This window comes from Gymnoscopelus microlampas (genome assembly GCF_963454915.1).
Source record: "Gymnoscopelus microlampas genome assembly, chromosome: 6".
NCBI lineage: Eukaryota > Metazoa > Chordata > Actinopteri > Myctophiformes > Myctophidae > Gymnoscopelus > Gymnoscopelus microlampas.
Genome location: NC_139943.1, coordinates 25,288,870 through 25,310,571, shown reverse-complemented (window position 1 = coordinate 25,310,571; position 21,702 = coordinate 25,288,870). Strand labels below are relative to the sequence as shown.

General features: G+C 44.2%; 1 protein-coding gene across 1 annotated transcript in view; it reads right to left on the bottom strand.

Moving 5' to 3' along the window:
- The window catches only part of syt9b (synaptotagmin IXb), a gene marked incomplete at its 3' end in the record, with an annotated part of 49,627 nt that extends 28,125 nt beyond the window's left edge, over window positions 1–21,502 (bottom strand). The window contains exons 1-2 of the mRNA XM_084058981.1: window positions 21,362–21,502; window positions 20,912–21,254 (exon numbers count right to left, since the gene is read on the bottom strand). Of these exons, the coding sequence (XP_083915107.1) occupies window positions 20,912–21,059 (148 nt within the window). The 5' untranslated portion in view covers window positions 21,060–21,254; window positions 21,362–21,502. The remainder of the gene's footprint in view (window positions 1–20,911; window positions 21,255–21,361) is intronic.
- Window positions 21,503–21,702: the final 200 nt, after the last annotated feature.

Below are 21,702 nucleotides of genomic sequence, written 5' to 3'. Positions count from 1 at the left end.
GCTGGTGTGCAACAGCCTTAGCAGTCTGGTTGGGACACAGGAAGGCATGTGCCATCTTGGTAAAGTGGTCAGTGGCAACAAGCACATTAACAGATTGGTTTGCAGAATCCTCAGCAGTCCAGAAATCTATACATACAAGTTCAAGAGGTTCAGATGTTATAATGCTTTCCAAGGGGGCTCTACCTTCAGGCTCAGGCGTCTTACTGAACACACATCGTCTGCAGCAGCGAACATACTCCCTCACATCCTTCTCCAGTCCAAGCCAGTGAAACCGCTGTCTCGTGAGGTACAGGGTCCTTTGTTGCCCCTGGTGGCCTGCCTCGTCGTGAACACCTTTCAGCACCCTGTCCCGGAGCGACTGGGGAACAACGTACAGGCATGTCGTCTTCCTTGTAACAGGATTTTTAGACACCCGGTACAACACACCACTCCTCATCTTCAACTTATCCCAGCTCCTCAGCAATCGAATGGCATCAACGGGCTCAGCATCACGTTCCCTTCTTGACGGTCTCCGCCCTCTCTCCACAAAGGCCATTACTCTACTCAACACACTGTCATCTCTCTGCATCCCCATCAGCTGACTATGTGACAGCAGCTCACTTCCAACCTGCTCCGACGGCAACACCGTCTGGGGAAACTGCGGCAACAGCAGAGCATACGGCCAAACACCACAATCTTGCTGACTATGGCCACAGAGCACTGCAGCCACCTCCTGTTTAGACAGAGCACCAGATTTAGCAACAGTCACAGACTGGGAAGCACATGTCACAGACGGGGAACCAGCAGCAGGCCCTGCACCAGAGGCCCTGTCAACTGGATGAGTTGACCAGCGGAACACATCCTGCACCAGACCTGGCCCCACAGCAGCAGCCTCAGCCAGCAGAGTGTCATATGCCACCCTCGTCAAACGATGGAGTGCACTGGGCTGGACGAAGGGCTCTCTGCTCAGGGCATCCGCAACAATGTTCTTAGGACCAGGGATGTATTTGATGTCAAACTGGTAAGGTGCTAACTTGGAAATCCACCTCTGCTCACACGCATCCAACTTTGCTTTGGTCAGTATGTATGTCACTGGATTGTTATCCGTCCATACAGTAAACGGATGACCCCTCAACCAATGGTGAAACTTATCGCACACTGCCCACTTTAGAGCAAAAAACTCCAATCTGTGTGCTGGATAACGTGACTGAGCATAGGTGAGTGACTTGCTGGCAAAGGCGATAGGCCTGGCAATTTTTCCACCCACAGGCACCTGAGACAATACAGCACCAAGACCGTTACTGGAAGCGTCCACCGACAGCAGGAATGGCTCATCAAAGTTAGGGTGGGCCAAAAGGACCTGATCGAGCAAAGCCTGTTTAAGCTGATGGAATGCCTGCAGACACTCAATAGTCCAATCATCAGCAGTCAGTTCACGTTGTTGTGCGCGACGTTTCTTCCCTTTCCAGCGAGGAGCTTTCTTCCCAGTGGTCAATGCAAACAGAGGCTTGGCTATGGAGGAGCATCCCTCAATATACTGCTGATAGAAAACCACCATTCCAAGAAATGAACGGACCTTCCGGCGGGAAGGAACATTCCTGTCATCCTCCATCAAGTCAGCCTCTGACAGTTCAGTAATGGCACGCACCTTCTCTGGGTCCGTGGCTATACCATCAGCACTAACAACATGCCCAAGGAACTTCACTGACTTCCGCAGGAAATAGCATTTCTTAGGGGCCAGCTTCAGATTGTGAGACTTCAGTCGCCTGAATACCATCTCCAAGCGTTCCAATGCCAGCTCCTCTGTGGGTGCGAACACCAGCACATCGTCCAGATAGCACAATAGGCTCAGGAAGTTCTGATCCCCAAAGATGTCCAACATCATCCGCATGAATGTTGCAGGGCTGTTGCACAGGCCCTGGGGCATGCGATTATATTCGTACAACCCGAACGGTGACGTGAAAGCTGTATACTTCTTATCTTCCTCGTGCATCTCAACGTTGTAATACCCGGAGGTGAGGTCCATGGTGGAGATAGTCCAGTACCTAGCCTGTAGACCTGTTCGCAATTTGGTGTTAGGGGAATTTCTCACCTGAACTGAGTCAGTGGGTCCCTAGACATGAAAAATCCCGGAGGTGCTTGTTCGCCAGAGTGGCACGAATGGCGCAATGGCCAAATCAAAAATGGCCGCCATCGGCTATGATGAAAATCCAACTTTTTTGTTTCTGAATGTATAAACAAATGTAATACCTCCATTTTGACTAATTGGGGTGTGTGGAATTCATTTTTGATATTGTTATGACCTTTTTGGGTGATTTTGACCTTGAAAGGTCATGGTCAAGGTCATTTTGCTATTCCAAAGACATTGGCCATAACTTGGCCATTGTTAGGAGTAAAAACAGGTGCAATAAGTCTATTTCAACTAATTCTGACATTTAGAATTCATTTCTGATATTGTTTTGACCATTAAGGATCATCTTGTCATTGAAATATCAATGTCAATGTCATTTTTCAATAATTCAATTACGATTTTGTACTTTACTATCCCTTTTATTGTATTCTTTTTCATAATAATTTGTTTTATTTACAGCAAAAGACATGTACATGAGAAAAATAACAATTATAAACATCTCTGTTTAACTTTTATTTTAATTGGGTGTTGAAATTAGCAAACAAGACCATGTAGGAATAAAAGTGATGCTGTAGTCTCCGAAAGAGAAGAAAACTGGAATCTACATGCGGACTCTATGCCAATCTTTGCAGAATGTGATTGCAAAAACTACCTGCGTCATGGCTCATGGTATCTTGAACAAATCAAGATGCTAGAGTTCACACATCCTGAGCTCTATCGGCGCTTCTCTATAGGCCAGTGGGTTATTCGGGATCGCCCAGGCTGGGTCTGGGCTGTAGGAGGTGACATCATCATAACCTTTATTTCAACTCGGAATACAGACATGAAGGTTGAGCAGACCATTCAGCGAGTGTCGACGGGTCCAGGAGGTCACTCTGTAGTAGGAGCCACACACAATACAAATTATGTGGCAGAGTTCGAGCTCTTGTTCCACGAGATTGGGTCAATCACCAATGTCCTCAACTTTCTCACCAACAACCACACCATGAAAGATACAGAATGCCATCTCCAGCATGCACTGAGTACCACTCGCCGCCCTACATTCAACCGGAATGTGGCGAAGCTGCTGGACTTCGTGCTAGAGCATCAGAATCCATACTCAATGATGGTCAATGTGCCTGTGCCACAGCACAATCTGCTCACAAAGCAAGCAGTTGACCGAGGGGTCACTCCACGCCTGCTCAATTGTCTAAAAAATGGGGAGCGTGTCTACTGCTCATACAGACGTGAGAGGTTAGTTGAGAAGACCAAGAAAATGAGCTCAACCATACCAAAGTGGAAGTTACCTCAGTTCAACGAGCAACCGCTGAAGACGCCAACAACCATTCTGAAGGAGCAGAAGTTAGTCTCATCCAAAGACATGGCCGAGGCACATAGGAGTATGGACATTGCTAAGGAGCGGGGCATGAACATCCGGCAGATACTTACTCATGATAAGCTCTCAGCATCTCCCCTGTTTGATGGTGACCTTCCAGCTCATGTCAACAAGTCAAAACGTGTCAGTGAGATTGAGCCTGAACTTGACCTCACCCAATGGAGTCCAAAGTCTACTCTTGCCACTCATGTTGTGGTAGATTTCATGTTGAAAATGTGGCAGATGCCACTTGCACGATTCCCTACTTTAGGTGCTGTCATCAATGCCATCATCAGCTCAACATTATCCCTCTGCCAAGAGCCAGGGTTCATCCATCTCATACTCGATTCCTACATTGAGATGTCTCTAAAGGAAGGGGAGCGCATGCGGCACACAGACTCAAGAACAGGAATCGACATCATTGGCATGAACAGAGACACACCCATCCCTCAGCAACTTGACAAGTTATGGGCGTCTGAGCAGAACAAGTGCAATCTCCAACTGCTAGTTTGGGATGTGGTGTGCAGTCAAGCCAGTCAAGCCTGTGGCAATGCTACCATCATTGTCAGCTCTGTTATCTCTGAAGATGAGGTGCTCCCAGCAAAGGCGGCTGGTGGTGAAAAGATCCCAGACCTATTGAACTGGATTGAGGAGGCTGAGAACAGATTGGTGGTGCATTTGGAGTGGTGTGTTCGTGTAAAACAGAGCAAGAGAGTTGTCATAGTCTCCAATGATATAGACACCTTCGCATTACTGCTATACTACACCCCATACTTCCAAGCACTGGGGGTGAAGGAGATCTGGCAGCAGTATGGCACTGGTGAGAAGCAGCGCATGCTTCCACTGCATCAAGCAGTCTCTCATCGTGGAGCACTACTAGCCAAGACAGTTATCAAGGTGCATATCCTGAATGAGGAGAAGACTGCATGAGCAAGGTGGGGACCAAACATGCAGCTATGGCTTCTGACCCAGTACAATATTTAACAAACTTTGGAGAGGCAGACACCTTGACAGAACAAGACACAGCGTTGGCAGAGAAGTACTTGGTACGTGTCCGGACAGGGGCCAGGTCAAGTACAACTGCTGAGACGTTTGATGACCTCAGGGAAAGCTATACCAGTGCCAGCGCTGGAATTGATGCTATCCCTCCCACAAGTAGTGTGATCAGAGGTCACATCAAACATGGTGCTTTTCTGGTGCATAGGACTTGTCACCTGCTTGCGACAGCCAAGGAACCTGAGGCAAGATTAGAGCCAGTGGAACATGGATGGGAGGAGCACTTTGGTACTCTACTGCCATCAAAATGTCTGAAGCCCTTACCACCGAGTATGCAAGTGTGCAGGCAAGTGCGACACTCGGCGATGTGGCTGCCGTGCTGCTGGAGTTCCGTGCATCATATTCTGCCATGGAAAACTGGAAAATCCTTCATGTAAAAACCCATCACACTAACCAGCATGCACACATATATGGTGCACTGTAAGAGAAATTGTAACAAAAAGATATGATTTTATTTGTATATCACTTTTATTTTCTTATCTCGTCTTATTTTCTAATTAAAGCACCCAAATCAAATAAAAGTTAAAGGGGGATATTTAGAATTGTTATATTTTTCATGTTCATGTCTTTTGTTATAAATAAAACAAATAATTATGAAAGAAATACAATAAAAGTGACTAAAGAAACAAATCGAGTTATTGAATAATGACATTGATATTGATATTTCAATGACAAGATGATCCTTAATGGTCAAAACAATATCAGAAATGAATTCTAAATGTCAGAATTAGTTGAAATAGACTTATTGCACCTGTTTTTACTCCTAACAATGGCCAAGTTATGGCCAATGTCTTTGGAATAGAAACATGACCTTGACCATGACCTTTCAAGGTCAAAATCACCCAAAAAGGTCATAACAATATCAAATATTAATTCCACACACCCTAATTAGTCAAAATGGAGGTATTACATTTGTTTATACATTCAGAAACAAGAAAGTTGGATTTTCATCATAGCTGATGGTGGCCATTTTTGATTTGGCCATTGCGCCATTCGTGCCACTCTGGCGAACAAGCACCTCCGTGATTTTTCATGTCTAGGGACCCACTGACTCAGTTCAGGTGAGAAATTCCCCTAACACCAAATTGCGAACAGGTCTACAGGCTAGGTACAGGATCAAGAAGTAGGCATTGCCACCCAGCGCGGCCAAAGCATCAGCTTGGTGAGGAAGGGGGTGGGCGTCTTTGATGGTGCGTGCATTAATCCACCGGAAGTCAGTGCACAGTCTTAGATCTCCTGACTTTTTCCAGACAAGCACCAGCGGTGAGGCAAAATCACTACTGGACTTCCGTATGATCTCCTGCTCCTCCATCTCATTCAGAGCTTGTCTGAGCTTCTCATACTGAGTGGGTGCAACACGTCGGTATGGTAACCGAAAGGGCTTCTCGTCAAGAAGGCGAATGCGGTGGTAACAGCCAGTAGCTGTGCCACAATCCAGCTTATGTCTAGAGAAGACAGTGTGGTACTGGGCCACCAGGTCAAGCAGCTTCTCCTTGCACTCAGGGGACACGTCACAGGAGTCAACATCTATGTCCGTCAACCCTAAACCATGCAGAACCGAGTCAGAATGCTCATCCCGCCTGTCATTACCCTCACACTCAGAGATGCTGGAAGTGTCGCTGGTCAGATTTGACCCTACTTGACAGGCTGTTTGAGCATCAGCCGACCTCCGCACCTGTTGTTGCACAATGGGCTGTGGAGCAACATCAACATCAGAACAGTCAAATTCTTCCAGTGCCATGCATGTGTAGGCGTCAGCCAGCTTTGCGTTCCGCTTCAGGGTTACAGGCTTACTAGACGGGTTCATAACTTTCAGAGGCAGCCAACCATCACCCCTCAGCAGAGCCACTGTCTTTCCAATGAGAACAGAACTTGGCCTTGATCTAGCACTGCTGGGCTCAATAATGACTGCACTGCCCACTGAGATGTCAGTCCCGCTCTGTAGCTTGCCCCAGACAAGGTGCTCACTCATTGGCTCCAAAGTCACTGCACCCTTGATTTTGACAGTTCCCACTTTATCAGGCACGTCGCCGCCGGTCCATCTCTCCACGTTTGCCACCAAACTCAGTAGCTTGCCGTTCCCGGTGTCACCGTGCTCCGTCGGGAGAACGTCACTCATTAAGCCTCTCTCCAACTTCAGCTGGCGAATCAAGTATCTCAACAGATTACTCCCAATAATTAAGTCATCATCTTGGCCATGTACTACCAGTGTCGGGACTAATACATGGCAGCCAAATGCTTCCACCTCCAGGTCACACACCCCTGAAGGTCTTGTTCTCAAACCACCACATCCAACTATAACCACATCGGTAGGTAGCAGTGAGGGGCCGCTCAACACTCCTTCCTGTAACAGACGGGGCATGATGTCTGAACTCACAGTACAAGCCATTGATCCACTATCCAGCATGGCGTTCACATTTACTTTGCCACCAAGCAGGACATTCTCATAGAACAAGTCATCATAAGGCGGTAGTCTCTGAATGTTCTGCAGTATCACTCTCTGTCCCAACTTTCTCTCCTCACACACACTTCGGTAAACAGATTCAATCTCATCATTTATCACATCTAGGGGCTCAGAATAAGGCCAAACACTCGCCCCCTCCAAATGCAGGCCAACTAGTTTCCCTGATCAGTGGCTTCCCCTGGCACCACATTTACTGCTTGCGTGGCTGCTGACTTTGGGCATTCAGCACGTGTGTGCCCAGATGCATGACATAAGAAACATAGGTGGTTTGCCCTACAGTGGAAATTAGTAGTGTGCCCAACATCTCCGCACACACCACATGGCATCGCAGGCCTAAATCGGTTCCTCTGGTTCCTCTGAGGACTACTGTTCATCCCAGCATGGGTCTGAGCTTGTAGTGGATTCTGCTCCAGAACCCTTTCCAACATAGAGATCAGACGTTCAAATCGGTCAGGGGGATTATGAGGGGACTGATTTGTAACTTGCACAGGGACATGATCAATGCTAGGCTTACTGGCAGGTGCTGTGAAGTGAGCAGTTGGACTGATTTCCTGCCGTTGTGTGGTAATAGCTGCAGCCACCATAGGACGAGACGAAGGCCTCCTATCTCTCCTGTGCTCAACTAGCTTCTCATGAATCTCCGCAGCTGTCCACTGCTGCAGTGACTTGCACTTGAATATGAGAGAGAGCTCAGGGTCAGGGCAATGGCGTACAAACATGGCACTAAGCTCACGGGATGGGTTGTCAAATGTCTTACTCTGTCTCCTCAGACAGTCCTCTGTCACTTCCATAGCCCTGTTCAGCCTGAGCCAGTAATCAAAGGGGTGTTCACTTGGGAATGGTAAGGTGGCATAAAAATCAGCGAGTGGCATGCTAGAGGAAACTGTGTCACAGAAATGCTGCTTTAGTATGTCAAAGATGGGACCCGGGCCAGTAGACAGATCAAATGATGGATTGCTGCGTATACCCACCCTAACCACATCACGTGCCCTCCCCATAAGTTTGCCCAGAACTTCCTCAGCCTGATCTGCCACTGGGAACCCCTTCTTATTTAAGTACCTCATCATTACTGTCTCCCATTCAAGTATTGTGAAAGCATCAGAGTTGTCCCCCTTAAACCCTGCTGGTTCCTTGATCTCAGATTTCACTACTACATTCAAGATGGAAGGATCTACACCCACTGAATGTTGCGTGTTCCCAGTCATATTGGATTTAACCCCAATGCCCAACTTTGACTCAATGCATGAGGCAATACTCTCGCCAATTGAAAGGCCAATCTCTGTGGCTATTTCCGCTATAAGGCTCACAGACCCACCCACAACTCCCTGGCGGTTTGAACACACATTACTAGCTTGTGGAAGTACATTGTCGGTAACATTGTCACCTGGAAAAAACTCAAGATCAGGTATAGGGGTGGATGACTGAATTCGGCGACTGTTGTCACCAGCCGATGTAATTGGAGTGGACAGCAGCGTACCCCTCCCAATACCAAAGATGTCATCACTACCTGGTAATTTCACGTGGCCAGGCATAGGGGTAGATGTGCCTTGTGGCAATTGAAACCTCTGACTGCCCCTGCCAACTGATGGAATTGGAGTGTACAATGCACCCCTGCCCCTCCCAAAACCAAAATCCATAATGCAGTCAAGTAAAGAAAATAAAAAAAATTGAAAATCAGAGAATGTCCATGAAACACTATTAGTGTCACAAAATATGTGCTACTGTGCAATGAACAAAAACATAAAACAAAACAAAACAAGAAAGTCACTACTGCTGTGCAAATAGTTGTACTCTCAATCTCCAAGAGCAACAGAATGGAATCCTAATATGTACTACCCTCTGGTGGCGAAAAGAAAAAGTACTACCCCAACGTCGCCACCACGTGATCTTGCGCAATAGGCGGATTCCTGGAATAGCAACACCATTCGAATTCCTGGAATGACTCGGTGCAGTCAGTGCTCCAACGACGAATCCAGGAAACGGGTCAAGGCACCATTGTAACAGTTGATCTGCGTTGTGTTGTGTGAATGAATGAAGTTCCAGACCCTCTCTTTGTTGACAGTTTATTCTGGTAGGAATAGACACAATTCTTTGGTCAGAAACCTCATTTGGTGTAACACCCGCGATGCAGCAGCACGTCTTGGGCAAATATAATCAAGACTGGCCTATTCTAACAATCAATAAACATACAATACAATAAAACAAAACAATATGTACCTGGTAGGAATAGACACAATTCTTTGGTCAGAAACCTCATTTGGTGTAACACCCGCGATGCAGCAGCACGTCTACAACAGAATTAACAGCAGTTTGTTGTAGACAATATACTGTTTGGTATGACTGAAAATGACTAACTGAAAACATGTACAAAGCATCACTACTTCATGTAGGTACATTTAGCATGTTTAGAATGACCAGTATACATCACAGTATCACAGTAAACTCTTATTGAAAATATAGTGTGCTGAGGAACACATCTTACCTTGGGCAAATATAATCAAGACTGGCACCCCTCTAACATGGACACCTGTGTTACTCAATAAGGTGCCGCCCACTAACCAATAAGAAATGCCCTTACTTAGGGAGCAAGTGGAACCCACTAATCTCTGTTACACTTGCAGCATATTCCCATATTGCTAGTAGGGTAGCAAGTGAAAGGGGCGGGAGGGGCCCCAAAGTTGAGCTTTGCTTGGAGCCCTGTAATTGCTAAATCCGCCCCTGCCCCTGAACCCTGGGGCAGAGCTTGCCTTTTTCAGCATATGGATGCAAGCTATTGAAAGCATACCAACCCTAAGATGATATACTTGAAATTATGACCATAAGCAATATTACAGTACTTGACATTAGGCAGTAGGAAAATAGTACTGGCAGTAGTGTTTGCAGAAATGTGGCATATTTATACAAATCCATAAATACAGTATCCACAACTCCATATTGCATCAAGCCTACTTTTTTGGTCAACATTCAAACTTTGCAAACTGATCAGCAATTTTGTCCTGATCAATATTTTAGGTTACTTTTGTCTTTATGAAAAGGCTAGCAAGCTGTGAGAGACGTTCCTTGCTCATAGCCAAGCACAGGTAGCCTAGATTAAAAGTAAATTCATGCTTTTTGCGGTGTGGTGTGGTTCACAGTGCGATTGCTATCTGCTCAGAGGCTCGTACTTCATGGCAAATGCTGTAGCAGTGCTGTTGTGACAGATGAAGCTCCTTATGCTGAAAGACTCCTCATGATGTTCAGCAAAATAGTCTGTATTATAACTAGACCGGTGACCGCCGGGCACCGGGAGTCCGGGACCACACAAGTCGGGAATGATGCAAGGTGGGTTATGCAATACCAGTTGTACCTGTCAGTCTACCCGTTCTCCTGCCTGCCTGCCTGCCTGCCTGTCTGCCTGCCTGCCTGCCTGCCTGCCTGCCTGCCTGCCTGTCTGTCTGTCTGTCTGTCTGTCTGTCTGTCTGCCTGCCTGCCTGCCTGCCTGCCTGTCTGTCTGTCTGTCTGTCTGTCTGTCTGTCTGTCTGTCTGTCTGTGTTCCTTTTATGCCCATATGATTGGGAGCCAGGAGTGAGAAGTGTCTAGGATGCTTCTTGTGTTGGCCTGGTTGTCATAGGTAAGGAAGACAGACATCCTGTGAGATGCTTGCTGATTGAAATGTGCCCTTGATTGCCTTGAATGTCATCATCAATGTTTTGAATTGAATGCAAGCAGCCACCAGGAGCCAGTGAGCACAGAAGTGGGGAGACGTGAACATTTGGGAAGGTTGAAGGCCTGCTGCCTGGATGAGACGTTAATATACTAGAGCTACTGTATTCTACAATGATATTCCAGGCAATCCATCACTGTACTGTGTGCTTATTTTAATTAGAGCAGCCAACTACCTGATTTGACAAATGAACCACATACAGTAAGACAGCCACCTCCAGTAATGTACAGGGGACCAGCTGGGATGAACTGAAAGCCATGCAGAGATGATATATGTGTCCTAACACAATGCATGCCTTATATTTACAGTCAGCACAGTTAGGGAATTCAGCTGAGTTGCTGTAGTTGTGTACTTTGGACCATACCTGTATGTGTTTGTTCAAATAGGAAAATTATTTCACACTCAGTAATCCAGGGGAAGCTCTGTTCCTCTCCATATAAATCTTAACAAATGATTTGAATATTCATGAGCTTCATTGTACGTTGTTGGGTTTGGCTCCATTAAAACAGTTTGAAATTAACCACTTAAACACTATATACTTCATTGCCCAGGGTCTAGGCCCCTCATTTTTCCCCTCTACACCAAATATTTTTTGCTGAATGTTCGCCCCAGAATAAGGACGCTGTTCATGTAGTTAAAGAATTTAAAAGAATCCGAACTCTGTAGCTTGATCCTGATAGTGTCACCAAAAGGTCCAGGCAACCCTGTGGATTCTTTAATTACTATAACCTTCTTCTCTAAAGCTGCGTTGGTACCTTGGTTAAGTTTTCTTGCAGGGTGCAATCAAGGTAACACATCCTAACCTGGTATAGCCCAATGGTAATTAATTGGATCCAGACGTTCTGATAATCAGCAGGTTCACACCTTCCCAAAGGAAGTCAGACATTTTTTAATTAGAAAAGGCCTTGATTATTTTAATTGTCTGTGGTGCAGTTGGTTGTAGTTACACATTTGGTCTGAATATGCATACGGAACGAAATGGTACCACTTTGAGTTTGGGATATAAGACATTATTGGTGGCTTGAAACAATTCAGAGCCAATCAGGTATTTGTAAGGCCTTGTAAATCAAAAGAAAAAAACAATCCAAATCTAGCAGAAGACATCTCTTTACCTTTGGAAAATGTTTAGTGAATATAGCATGAGAGGACTTTGAATGAGAAGCCAGATGTCTGTCTCCCTCATTATTGTTCCTGTTTTTCTCAGGGAGACACATCTGTCTACAGGATTTCAAACTGAGACCTTTAACACAGTCAAGAAGCAGTGTATGCTTCCTGAACATGAATAATTCATTGTTGATCAGTTATGCTGATTAAGCCTTTGAGAGCAGATTCTGAAGGTACAGTTTTAAATATAATTGAAATAATTGCCTCAAGGATCAAATTTTGTGTTGAATGTTTGCAAACAGCTTTGGAAGCCTTTGTAAAATACTATAAATAAACAAAAATGTGAGAATGGGATTTCAGAGCATCTCTTTCCAATTGAAAGTCAAACAAATTCACACAAGAACAAAGAAACACATTTTCAAACACCGACTAGAATGAAGAATGTAACTGCAATCACCAAATGACAAATTGTGAAGCTACAGTATACCTGGCTTGCATCACTAGGAAAGACAGAGAAAGTAATCCAACTGACAGGCACGTCAAAGATAAAACCTTAGGGACTGTGTTATGTTTTCCTTTTCTTTCCAACGATGTAAATGTTCTTTCCTGATGGAAGTCTTGACAGAGGTTTTCTTCATATCTCTGAAGTGAATCAGGCTTCAAAAGCCTAAATAAAACAGACAAACAGATGGCCTCCTTTTATTGATTTGGTCTAAATCTCCCTTTGATGGGGCAGCGTGTAAAAGAAAACATGGTCCCCAGGGCTCCCTGATCATCAAGCTATTCTGGAAAGAGGCTGATTGGTATTGAACCTAAGAGGATGGGGTTAGGAGAATGAGGAAAGACGACTTCCGGTGCTATTTAAGCTACCCCTGTGGTTTTCTTGTCTTTACCTTCCTCTCCATTATGTGCACAACTTCATCTTCTATAATAAGGTTGATTGCCATGTAGTATTCTTCTGTGTACACTGCACACTCGTACATGCATCAGCTTTCATCAAATAGTTGTCTCCTGTCAGGCTCTGCGAGATTTTCCAAGCATCTATGATGACTTATTCATGCCAGTGCTGTGTGTGTGTGTGTGTGTGTGTGTGTGTGTGTGTGTGTGTGTGTGTGTGTGTGTGTGTGTGTGTGTGTGTGTGTGTGTGTGTGTGTGTGTGTGTGTGTGTGTGTGTGTGTGTGTGTGTGTGTGTGTGTGTGTGTGTGTGTGTGTGTATCCACATGATGTATGAAGTCCTGAACTACGAACAGGAGATCAGTAAACAGTGTGAATGCTATCCTCTTTCACAATACACATGCGCACACACATGTGCACATAGACTACCATCAGTGTTGGAAGATGTACCCAGTTTTTTTTTTACTTAAGTTAAAGTAGCAATAACACAATGTAGAAATACATTGTGGTATTGTGTGGTATGAAAAAACATAAGATATATGGAGACATAAGGTTTCTGCCCGACAGCGACATGTTGGCTGATTGCTGAATTATTTGTTGTCCTGTTTTTCTCTCTCAGGTGTGTGTGTGTGTGTGTGTGTGTGTGTGTGTGTGTGTGTGTGTGTGTGTGTGTGTGTGTGTGTGTGTGTGTGTGTGTGTGTGTGTGTGTGTGTGTGTGTGTGTGTGTGTGTGTGTGTGTGTGTGTGTGTGTGTCTGTCTGTCTGTCTGTCTGTCTGTCTGTCTGTCTGTCTGTCTGTCTGTCTGTCTGTCTGTCTGTCTGTCTGTCTGTCTGTCTGTCTGTCTGTCTGTCTGTCTGTCTGTCTGTCTGTCTGTCTGTCTGTCTGTCTGTCTGTCTGTCTGTCTGTCTGTCTTGCTCTGTTGCCGAATTAGATTCATTAATTTCGCATTCAGGCATCAATGTCACCATATCAGCTGCCAGATGCTTGTAGCTGGAAGATTTGAGGTCAATTCAAGTCAAACACGTAGGAAACAGGACAAAAAAAGCTAAATAAAACATAAGGCAGCTGCAAAGATGGCAGCTCAAGAATAATGAAATAGGTGGCAAAAAAAACAACTAAGGAACCAACAATCTGCACGTTGGGTGCCATGGACTGAGAAAAACCTGAGAGTTAATTTAACTGAGCGTACAAAATGTACACTCTGTCAGTTAAAACTGTCCTTTATCTTTCCTTAGTTAACTGACAGCAGTTGTGGATACACTTCAAAATCATGAGTCAACTTAATCCTAAGAGTTACAATTTGAATTGAATGGTAAATTCTGGTTATAGATGTAATATCATCATGCAATATGCTTTTTAGTCTAGCGGCAGCAATATTGAATAACCTGGAGTCATACATGTCACTTCCTGATGTTTGACAGAAATACAAGACCTTACAGCAGAAAGGTCAAAATATCACATATCATTGAAAACATTGAATGCCGTTCTAATCTCTACAAGTTGTTCAAAGTTGAAATAAATTGTCTAGTTTCCCAAACAGTGGGTTAGGACCCCATTTTTGCTGTGTAGCGAGAAAATAACCCTTTATTTCATTTCCTACTTTTAATTATTTTTTATTATTTTAAAAGATTTTCAAAAATGTAAATGATCAATAAATCAATAAAAAGAAAGAAAGAAAGAAATTCATGAACTTAAAAGAAGAAGAGAAAATAGTACTGCAATAGCGATGCAACGCGTTTGGTCCCACAGAGACAAATAAAATTAGTCTTTTGGGTCTCGAACTGAAAAGTTGGGGAACCATTGGTCTAGTGGACATGCTTCAAAATAGACTGATGTTTGATATGGTTTCTATCAAGCCTGACATTTTAAGGTTGATTGTGAACGCGGAAGGAGGCGCCTCCGCCCAAGTGGAGCTTACTATGAAAGTCTGCTCGGCTTGTGTGTGTGTGTGTCTGTCTGTCTGTCTGTGTGCAGTGCACTGCCTGGGTGTGGCCGACAGAGGGCGCCAGAGTGCAGCTACAGTCAAAACACAAACACACACACACACACACACACACAGAGTCCGTAAATACACAATATTTTCGAGCTGCGTTCGCTTCCAGCGTTCGCGCGTCTTACTTGTATAGTTATAGGATTGAGTCTGTTTTAAGCACAATTTTCCCTTTAAGCCCTATTTATACTTTGTGTTGTGAATTTGTAGATCGGCTATCTTCTGTGTGTGACAACAGCATGCATCCAAGTATAGATGAAGCATTGGATTTATTAGTACACACTAGACCATACCTGGTCGACGCATTCGTGGGGGGATATGCGCACATGATCTGGCAACCCGGGAGGCAGTTCGTCCCATAGCTGGGCAGCCCCGTAACCATGGCGACAGTGTTTTACACATAAACGCTAATAAGAAGCTGAGATTTGATGAAATTGTAAAACGGGCTTCACAGTTAAGTTCAGATGGTAATGGTCAATGGCTGTGTGCAAAAGCAGAGCAATTGCTCCAGCCAGTGAGGAGAACCGGGTAGCTTCACCTACTCACTCACCACTACAGACGGACAGACAGAGGTTACTAGAATTATAGTAGGATGTTGTGAGTGCAAGGGGAGCCGTTACATTACCTCAGGTAGGTCTTTTGTGTATGAGGTCACCTACTCTTATGTGTGGTTCTTTAAGAGGCAGTGAAAAAGATTGAGATTGGAAGTCGCCTTTAACCTAGGGGCATACCTATTAAACACACATAGGCTACGAGATTAAAGTGTGTGCGTGTGTGTGTGCATGTGCATGCAGGCTAGACCATTGGACCACTGCACCCAGTGTGATGGTAGGAAAAGGCTATGAATATCTTTCATTCTCACTGGAGATAAGCTTTACTTCTTGGTTGAACAGACACACGCACGCACGCACGCACGCACGCACGCACGCACGCACGCACGCACGCACGCACGCACGCACGCACGCACGCACACACACACACACACACACACACACACACACACACACACACACACACACACACACACACACACACACACACACACACACACACACACACACACACACACGTGCGCGCGTGCACGCACAAACAAATTTGTGCCTGTCCAGTGACCATTCCATCTGATGCTCTGATTAATGACCAAAACAGGGCAAAACCATGCACCTGTATGAAGCCGATTCATATGGTGTCGCTCGTCGAAGATAGCTGACCTACAAGCTCACAACGTGCAGATATAGTGTACAAAATTCAACCTGGCTTCCCAATAGGCTAAAACGTTCAAAAAGAGCGAAAATAGCCAATCTTCAAGTTCAAAATGCAGCACAAAATGTGACACTGTCATTCAGCACAGTATAAAATAGGGCATTCATTTATGAGAAAACATAAAAAAGATGAAGATAAAGGGTTTTTGCCCGACAGCAACGATATAAATATAAAACTAGATTTCTCCTATAAAGGCTGTTGGCCATGTTGAGGAAACACGATTTGGTGATCCAGTTTGACTAACAACACACTGAGCACACATTCGTATACACACCCGTTCACCCCTTCCTCCACTCCCTATACATTATTAAAATTATACGAAATGCTATCACAGCTGACTCTAGGGGTCAGGGATGTGCTCATTTGGCCTTGTTCATTGTTCACTATTGCTGTTATTGTTTACACACTGAAACAAATGTATTTCTGGTGCTGACCAAAAACTAAAAAATCTCCCAGGGGATTGCTCATTTCTGGCATGCTGCACCCATCATAGACCAAGAATAGAGGTCAGAGTCAAATCACAGATAGTACAGTTTAAAATACCAATGATGATACTAGATCATGATAATTGAAAAACCCTACTAATCAACCTGTAGAATTTTCACTTCCCTAACCATTTAAGCCCTATTTTCTACGTTGTCGTGCAATGATGTTGCATTGCAAAAATAGGTGATCGACAACGATACGCTGCATTGCTTTAAAAAAAATCTTAATGTTACCTTTATAAAGACAGAACAACATTGTACACAACAACAAATTCTTATTATCAATGCCTGGTAAAAAGGCAAGGCCTCTCGAGGGAGAGGTGGGGTAAGGTAAAAAAAAAAAACAATCAAGTTACAGGCAGTTAAAACAAAGCAATATTATAAATCATAGTAACAAGACACAAGACACATAGTAACAATAAAAAAATAAATAAAAACAAGCAAAAATAAAACAAGCTGCAACGTGTCCTGAGCTTGTAGATCTGCTATTTTCACTATTTTTGCTTATAATGCCCACAATAGGGATGCCAGGTTGAAAGTGGTTAACAAGTCCTTCTACCAACCAATATTTTGGATGCATGAGGTATATGTCTGCGGGTTATTGTCTGGCCGCATTATCATGAAGAGAAAATTAGGCGGAAGATGGCGATCCTTATGGACAATGTATTCTCCTTCGCAGGGCGTATAATGCCTGCTTGAAACAGACAGGGAAGAGGCCCCTAAGGCAGGCCAGGGCCGTCTCATTAAACTCCTGTATGTCCTCTTTCCTCCAGGGAGGCGGGTGTTGTGTACAGCTCAATAAAGCTACAACAGCCATGTCAGCAGTGGGTCAATACGGGACAATAACAGGAGGTGAGGGGCCAGGCGGATGTGGAGCTAAGGGCCAGCAGCACACAGTCAAATCCTCAGTGCTCACGTACTGGAGCTCCATGAGTGAGTGTATAAATGGCCCCAAATGTGCAGGGACAATGTGCCCTGAAAACCCCTTCTATCAAGTGCTTTGAAGGAAGAGAGGATGCGGTATATGTGATGTAATGCCTCTGGGCCTGCTTATGAATACAGTATCTGCCATTCTGACAGATGGAAGAGAGGAGAATGTGTGAATACAGTGATGTATACAGTGCAGGGGGGAGGGGGGGTGCGAGTGAAGGCTTATGACTGATTTGTACTTGGTTGCGCATCGTGTCGTGCACCAACAATAGACAATCTACAAGCTCAGAATGCTCTCTAGTGCAACTTGTTAGATAGAAGGCAAAGAGATACACACTAAAATCCTGGGTGTTAACTTAAAGGTGCAAGTGACATAATTATGTTTTGGTTAAAACAAAAAGTTTTTTTTAAAAAGGTTTAAGCTCTATATTCTGATAGTAGTCATATCTAAGAGTGTTTATTTAGTATCAGGAGTCTCCCCTTCTCTCCACTTCTTAATAAACAGAAAATACATTTTCAGGTGGGTTGCCAATCATCAGCGCATCAGGAAAGAGAACCCATTTATCAGCTTCAATTGTATAGTGTTCCAGTTCTAATTTTGCCTGCTCATTTCTTTGTGTATAGTCAATCCAATTTCATTTGTTTAATCTGTATCCTGTGCCGGTTCTCTCTCCTGATTGGATAAAATAGGTATTCCTACCAGAAAAAAATGCATGTTATGCTTACTAAAGAGGTGGAGAGACAGGGAGACTCCTGTTCCTAAACAAACATTCTATATCAATGAGTAGTATCAGAATATGGAGCTATTTAACACTTATTTTAACAAATAAATATCAATTAACTCTGAGTGTGTACATGTTGAACCAAATTGGACTCATATATAAGCATCTATTTGGTGCTCTCTGAGTTACAAATGAGTAAAGGGTCCATATACTTCCATTTGTGCACTCTCAGAGTTGAATTAACACTCAGGAGGAAGGAGTGAAGAGAAAAGACAAGACATGAGTTCTTTCATAAAATCGCCGGTGGCTGAAATATTCCAAACCAAATTTCCAATAATGTCCATGTTGCCTGGCAACAACAATACCGGCATAATTGAATGTGTAATAATGACACCTAGCCATTTCTCATCAACTTTTAATCAATCCAAGGACTCCACCAAGGGATGGAAGTGCTTTTTGCTGTTTCCACATTGGTCATTGTATCTAAATCACCCTTTGAGATTTAGATTTGATTATGTAAAGAATTGAGCCATTGGTAATTATTACTTTCGGATTCAGAAATTTGGGACAATGTAGTCGCTACACTCATACACAGCAAACTCCACTCACAGTCACAGTCACAACAATAAACTTCTGCTTAAATCCCTGGACAAAGTTGTTACTCAGTAGATGAAATACAGTATGTGTACTGTGAGCAAAGCATGTTGCTGCAGCCTGTCAGACATGTTAGAACCAGAGATTACTGGTCAAAGGTGGATATTTTAGGCCTGCCAAGGCTTATAGGACATTTTCACAGCTCATAACATTATATCACTGGTCAGAATTATAAGGTTGTCTAAAAGAAATTGCTATGAGATCATGCATCAAACCTGCAAACCAACCTCAAAATCCTTATGTTCCAACCTCAATCCATAGCCCAAATTGTGCCCTCTCACTTTCCTACATTAAATACTGTCCAAACAGCCAGTACACTATATACGTTTCCATTTCCTTTTGGGAAAATGCAGCAATGTTTTCTTACAGGCTGCTGTGTGGGCCTGTAGAAACTCACAGAACTATACAGCAAAATATTGAATGTCAATGTAACTATTTTTTATACCAGCGGTTCTCAAACTTTTACATTTCAAGGACCCCCAGTTTGGTAGATTAGGCCACAGACCCCCATATCAGAGTTACAGAGTGAGACATCCTGGCATCCTGTAAGTGATGCCAGGATGTATCTATCAATCATTTAGGTGGGAACCCCCTCAACCCCCCTTGGGGTCCCCGGACCCCACTTTGAGAACCACTGGTCTATAATATGCCTCCATACTTGGGCACAGTCTCAGTCTGACGCGACTGCCATTGACTTCACCGGCTCGCCTCTTACAGAGCCACATCATAAAACACGGGGACCCTCGTGGGTTCATTTCTACTCTCTCAAAGTTAAATTAACATTTTGCAGTGTACAGTGTCACTGCCAGAGCTTCCCCTGCTCCTCTGCTCTGCACTCTGGGGGGATGACTGTTTGTTGTGGATAGAACTGTGAGGGCTACAGTATATAGAGCAGCAGTCTAATACAACAGGAAATGGGTCAAGGCTCCTCATGGGAGCCAATCTGGTAGCTTGAACTTCCTCTTTATCATACATAATGTATTGTATTTGTAACATGTTTGAACGGATGAGCCAGGCCCCAGTTGTTATTATCCAAAACAAAGATACATGCAAACACAGACTCAAAAACATTCACATTCACAGACATGTACAGCACTATAAATGTGCATTTGTACTGTCGTACACACAAATGGGACAGTCTGACAACATCAACAACTGCATACAGGTGCGTGCATGCCTGCGTGCCTGCGCGCGTGCACACACACACACACACACACACACACACACACACACACACACACACACACACACACACACACACACACACACACACACACACACACACACACACACACACACACACTCACACGTTATGTTATGTTATGTTATGTTATTATGTTATGTTATGTTAATGTATATCTATGCATTAACATGCATAGATACACATACACAGACCCCCTTCTCTCTCTCTTTCTCTCTCTGTCACTGATAAGACACATGAGAGATTACGTCAGTCACAGTTTGTGAGGTATAGGAACAATCGAACGAGCATGGGAACACATTTCTCAATTAAAAAATCAGCATTATTCAGATCGAGAGTCGAGTGTTATGTCAAATTGTCCTTGCAACTTACTATATTAAAGTCCAATAAAGTCCATAAAGTGAAATCCAATGGCAAAAAAACGAATTAAACAACTCAAAATAGATATATCCAACTTGCTCTTTTCATGCTAATCTTCAAAGTGTTGGGTGTATAATGGAGGATGTTGGGTGGGGCTGTTGGCTTTTCTGGCATCAAAAGAGGGGCTTGAACATACAGCTTATTATTGCTTGGTTTTAGATCCAAGGTGTAGGCTGCTGCAAAATAGTACACACTGAGATCTGAAATGGCTTGTGGTCTCTGTTACTGTAAGCCCAGTGTAAGCAACAAGTGTTTGTAATGTTACCTCAGAGGGGGACAGTGAACAACACTTCATGCACTTGATATGCACTTAATTATGCTGGTAGGAAAGATCCTATATGTCATCACTAAAGTAGCAGCCTATGATGTAGTTTGGATAACTTATATTATTATAATTTAAAAAGAGCTACATGTCAAAGGCTACCCTATTGAGGATGTTTACAATACAATATAGGCTAATGGCCTATGTAGAATTAGATTCTCTAACCAAAAGTGTAAACAAACAATGTTGAGAGGGTATACTTGTACAGGATATACTGTACAAGAAGAAGCACAGGCTCACCTGAGTCTGTGTAACGTGGTCTTGCCAGGTCTCTGAAGTAATAGATGAAATCCAGACAGTTGTCGCTCTGCACCTCTCCCTTGGAGCACAGGTCGGAGAGCAGTTCTAGTGCCTTTCGACAAATCTCATCCTCTCTTTCTGCAGGCATTGCCCTCCAGCATCCTTCTGACTGGTCGGGCACGCCGGCTGATCCCTCTCTTTCACGCACCGTGTTTCACAGGCTCAGACCCTCTATCATAACGCACAAAAAGGCACAGTACGGGCAGAAGAATCAAACAGCCCCTGCGCTCCGATCCCCTGACATCGGTGGTACTGATAATGAGGCGCAGTTCACCCGAATTTTCTAAAAGAAACACAGAGGAATGTTGAGTAGGACCGTCAAGTCTTTCTCTTGGAAGATTTTAGTTGCGACAAGTTTTCACAAATCCAAAATTGCGACGTTTTACGTACCCCACAAGGTTATTAAACAAAATCAATATCTTTGTTTTGTTTTGTTTTGTTTTCTCTTCTCTTTCTTCCCTCTTTACTCCCGAGCGCTGTCCATCGCTCCGTGGTGCTGAATCACTGAGCCTCAGTGCGCTCCTCCTCTCGGCTACAAGGACAGTGGTGTCTTCAATGAATAGTTGGCGCTCACCGCGCTCAATTATTTCTGAGCGCAGGAAGTTCAGCGTTCTCCTCCCTCCCACCCCCCCCCCCCGCCTGCTCCCCCAGCCATCCATCCACCACTCCGCTGACGAGCGCTGTCCCAATTCTATTGAACTAGGCACGTCAACTAAGAAACAGAGGTTTGA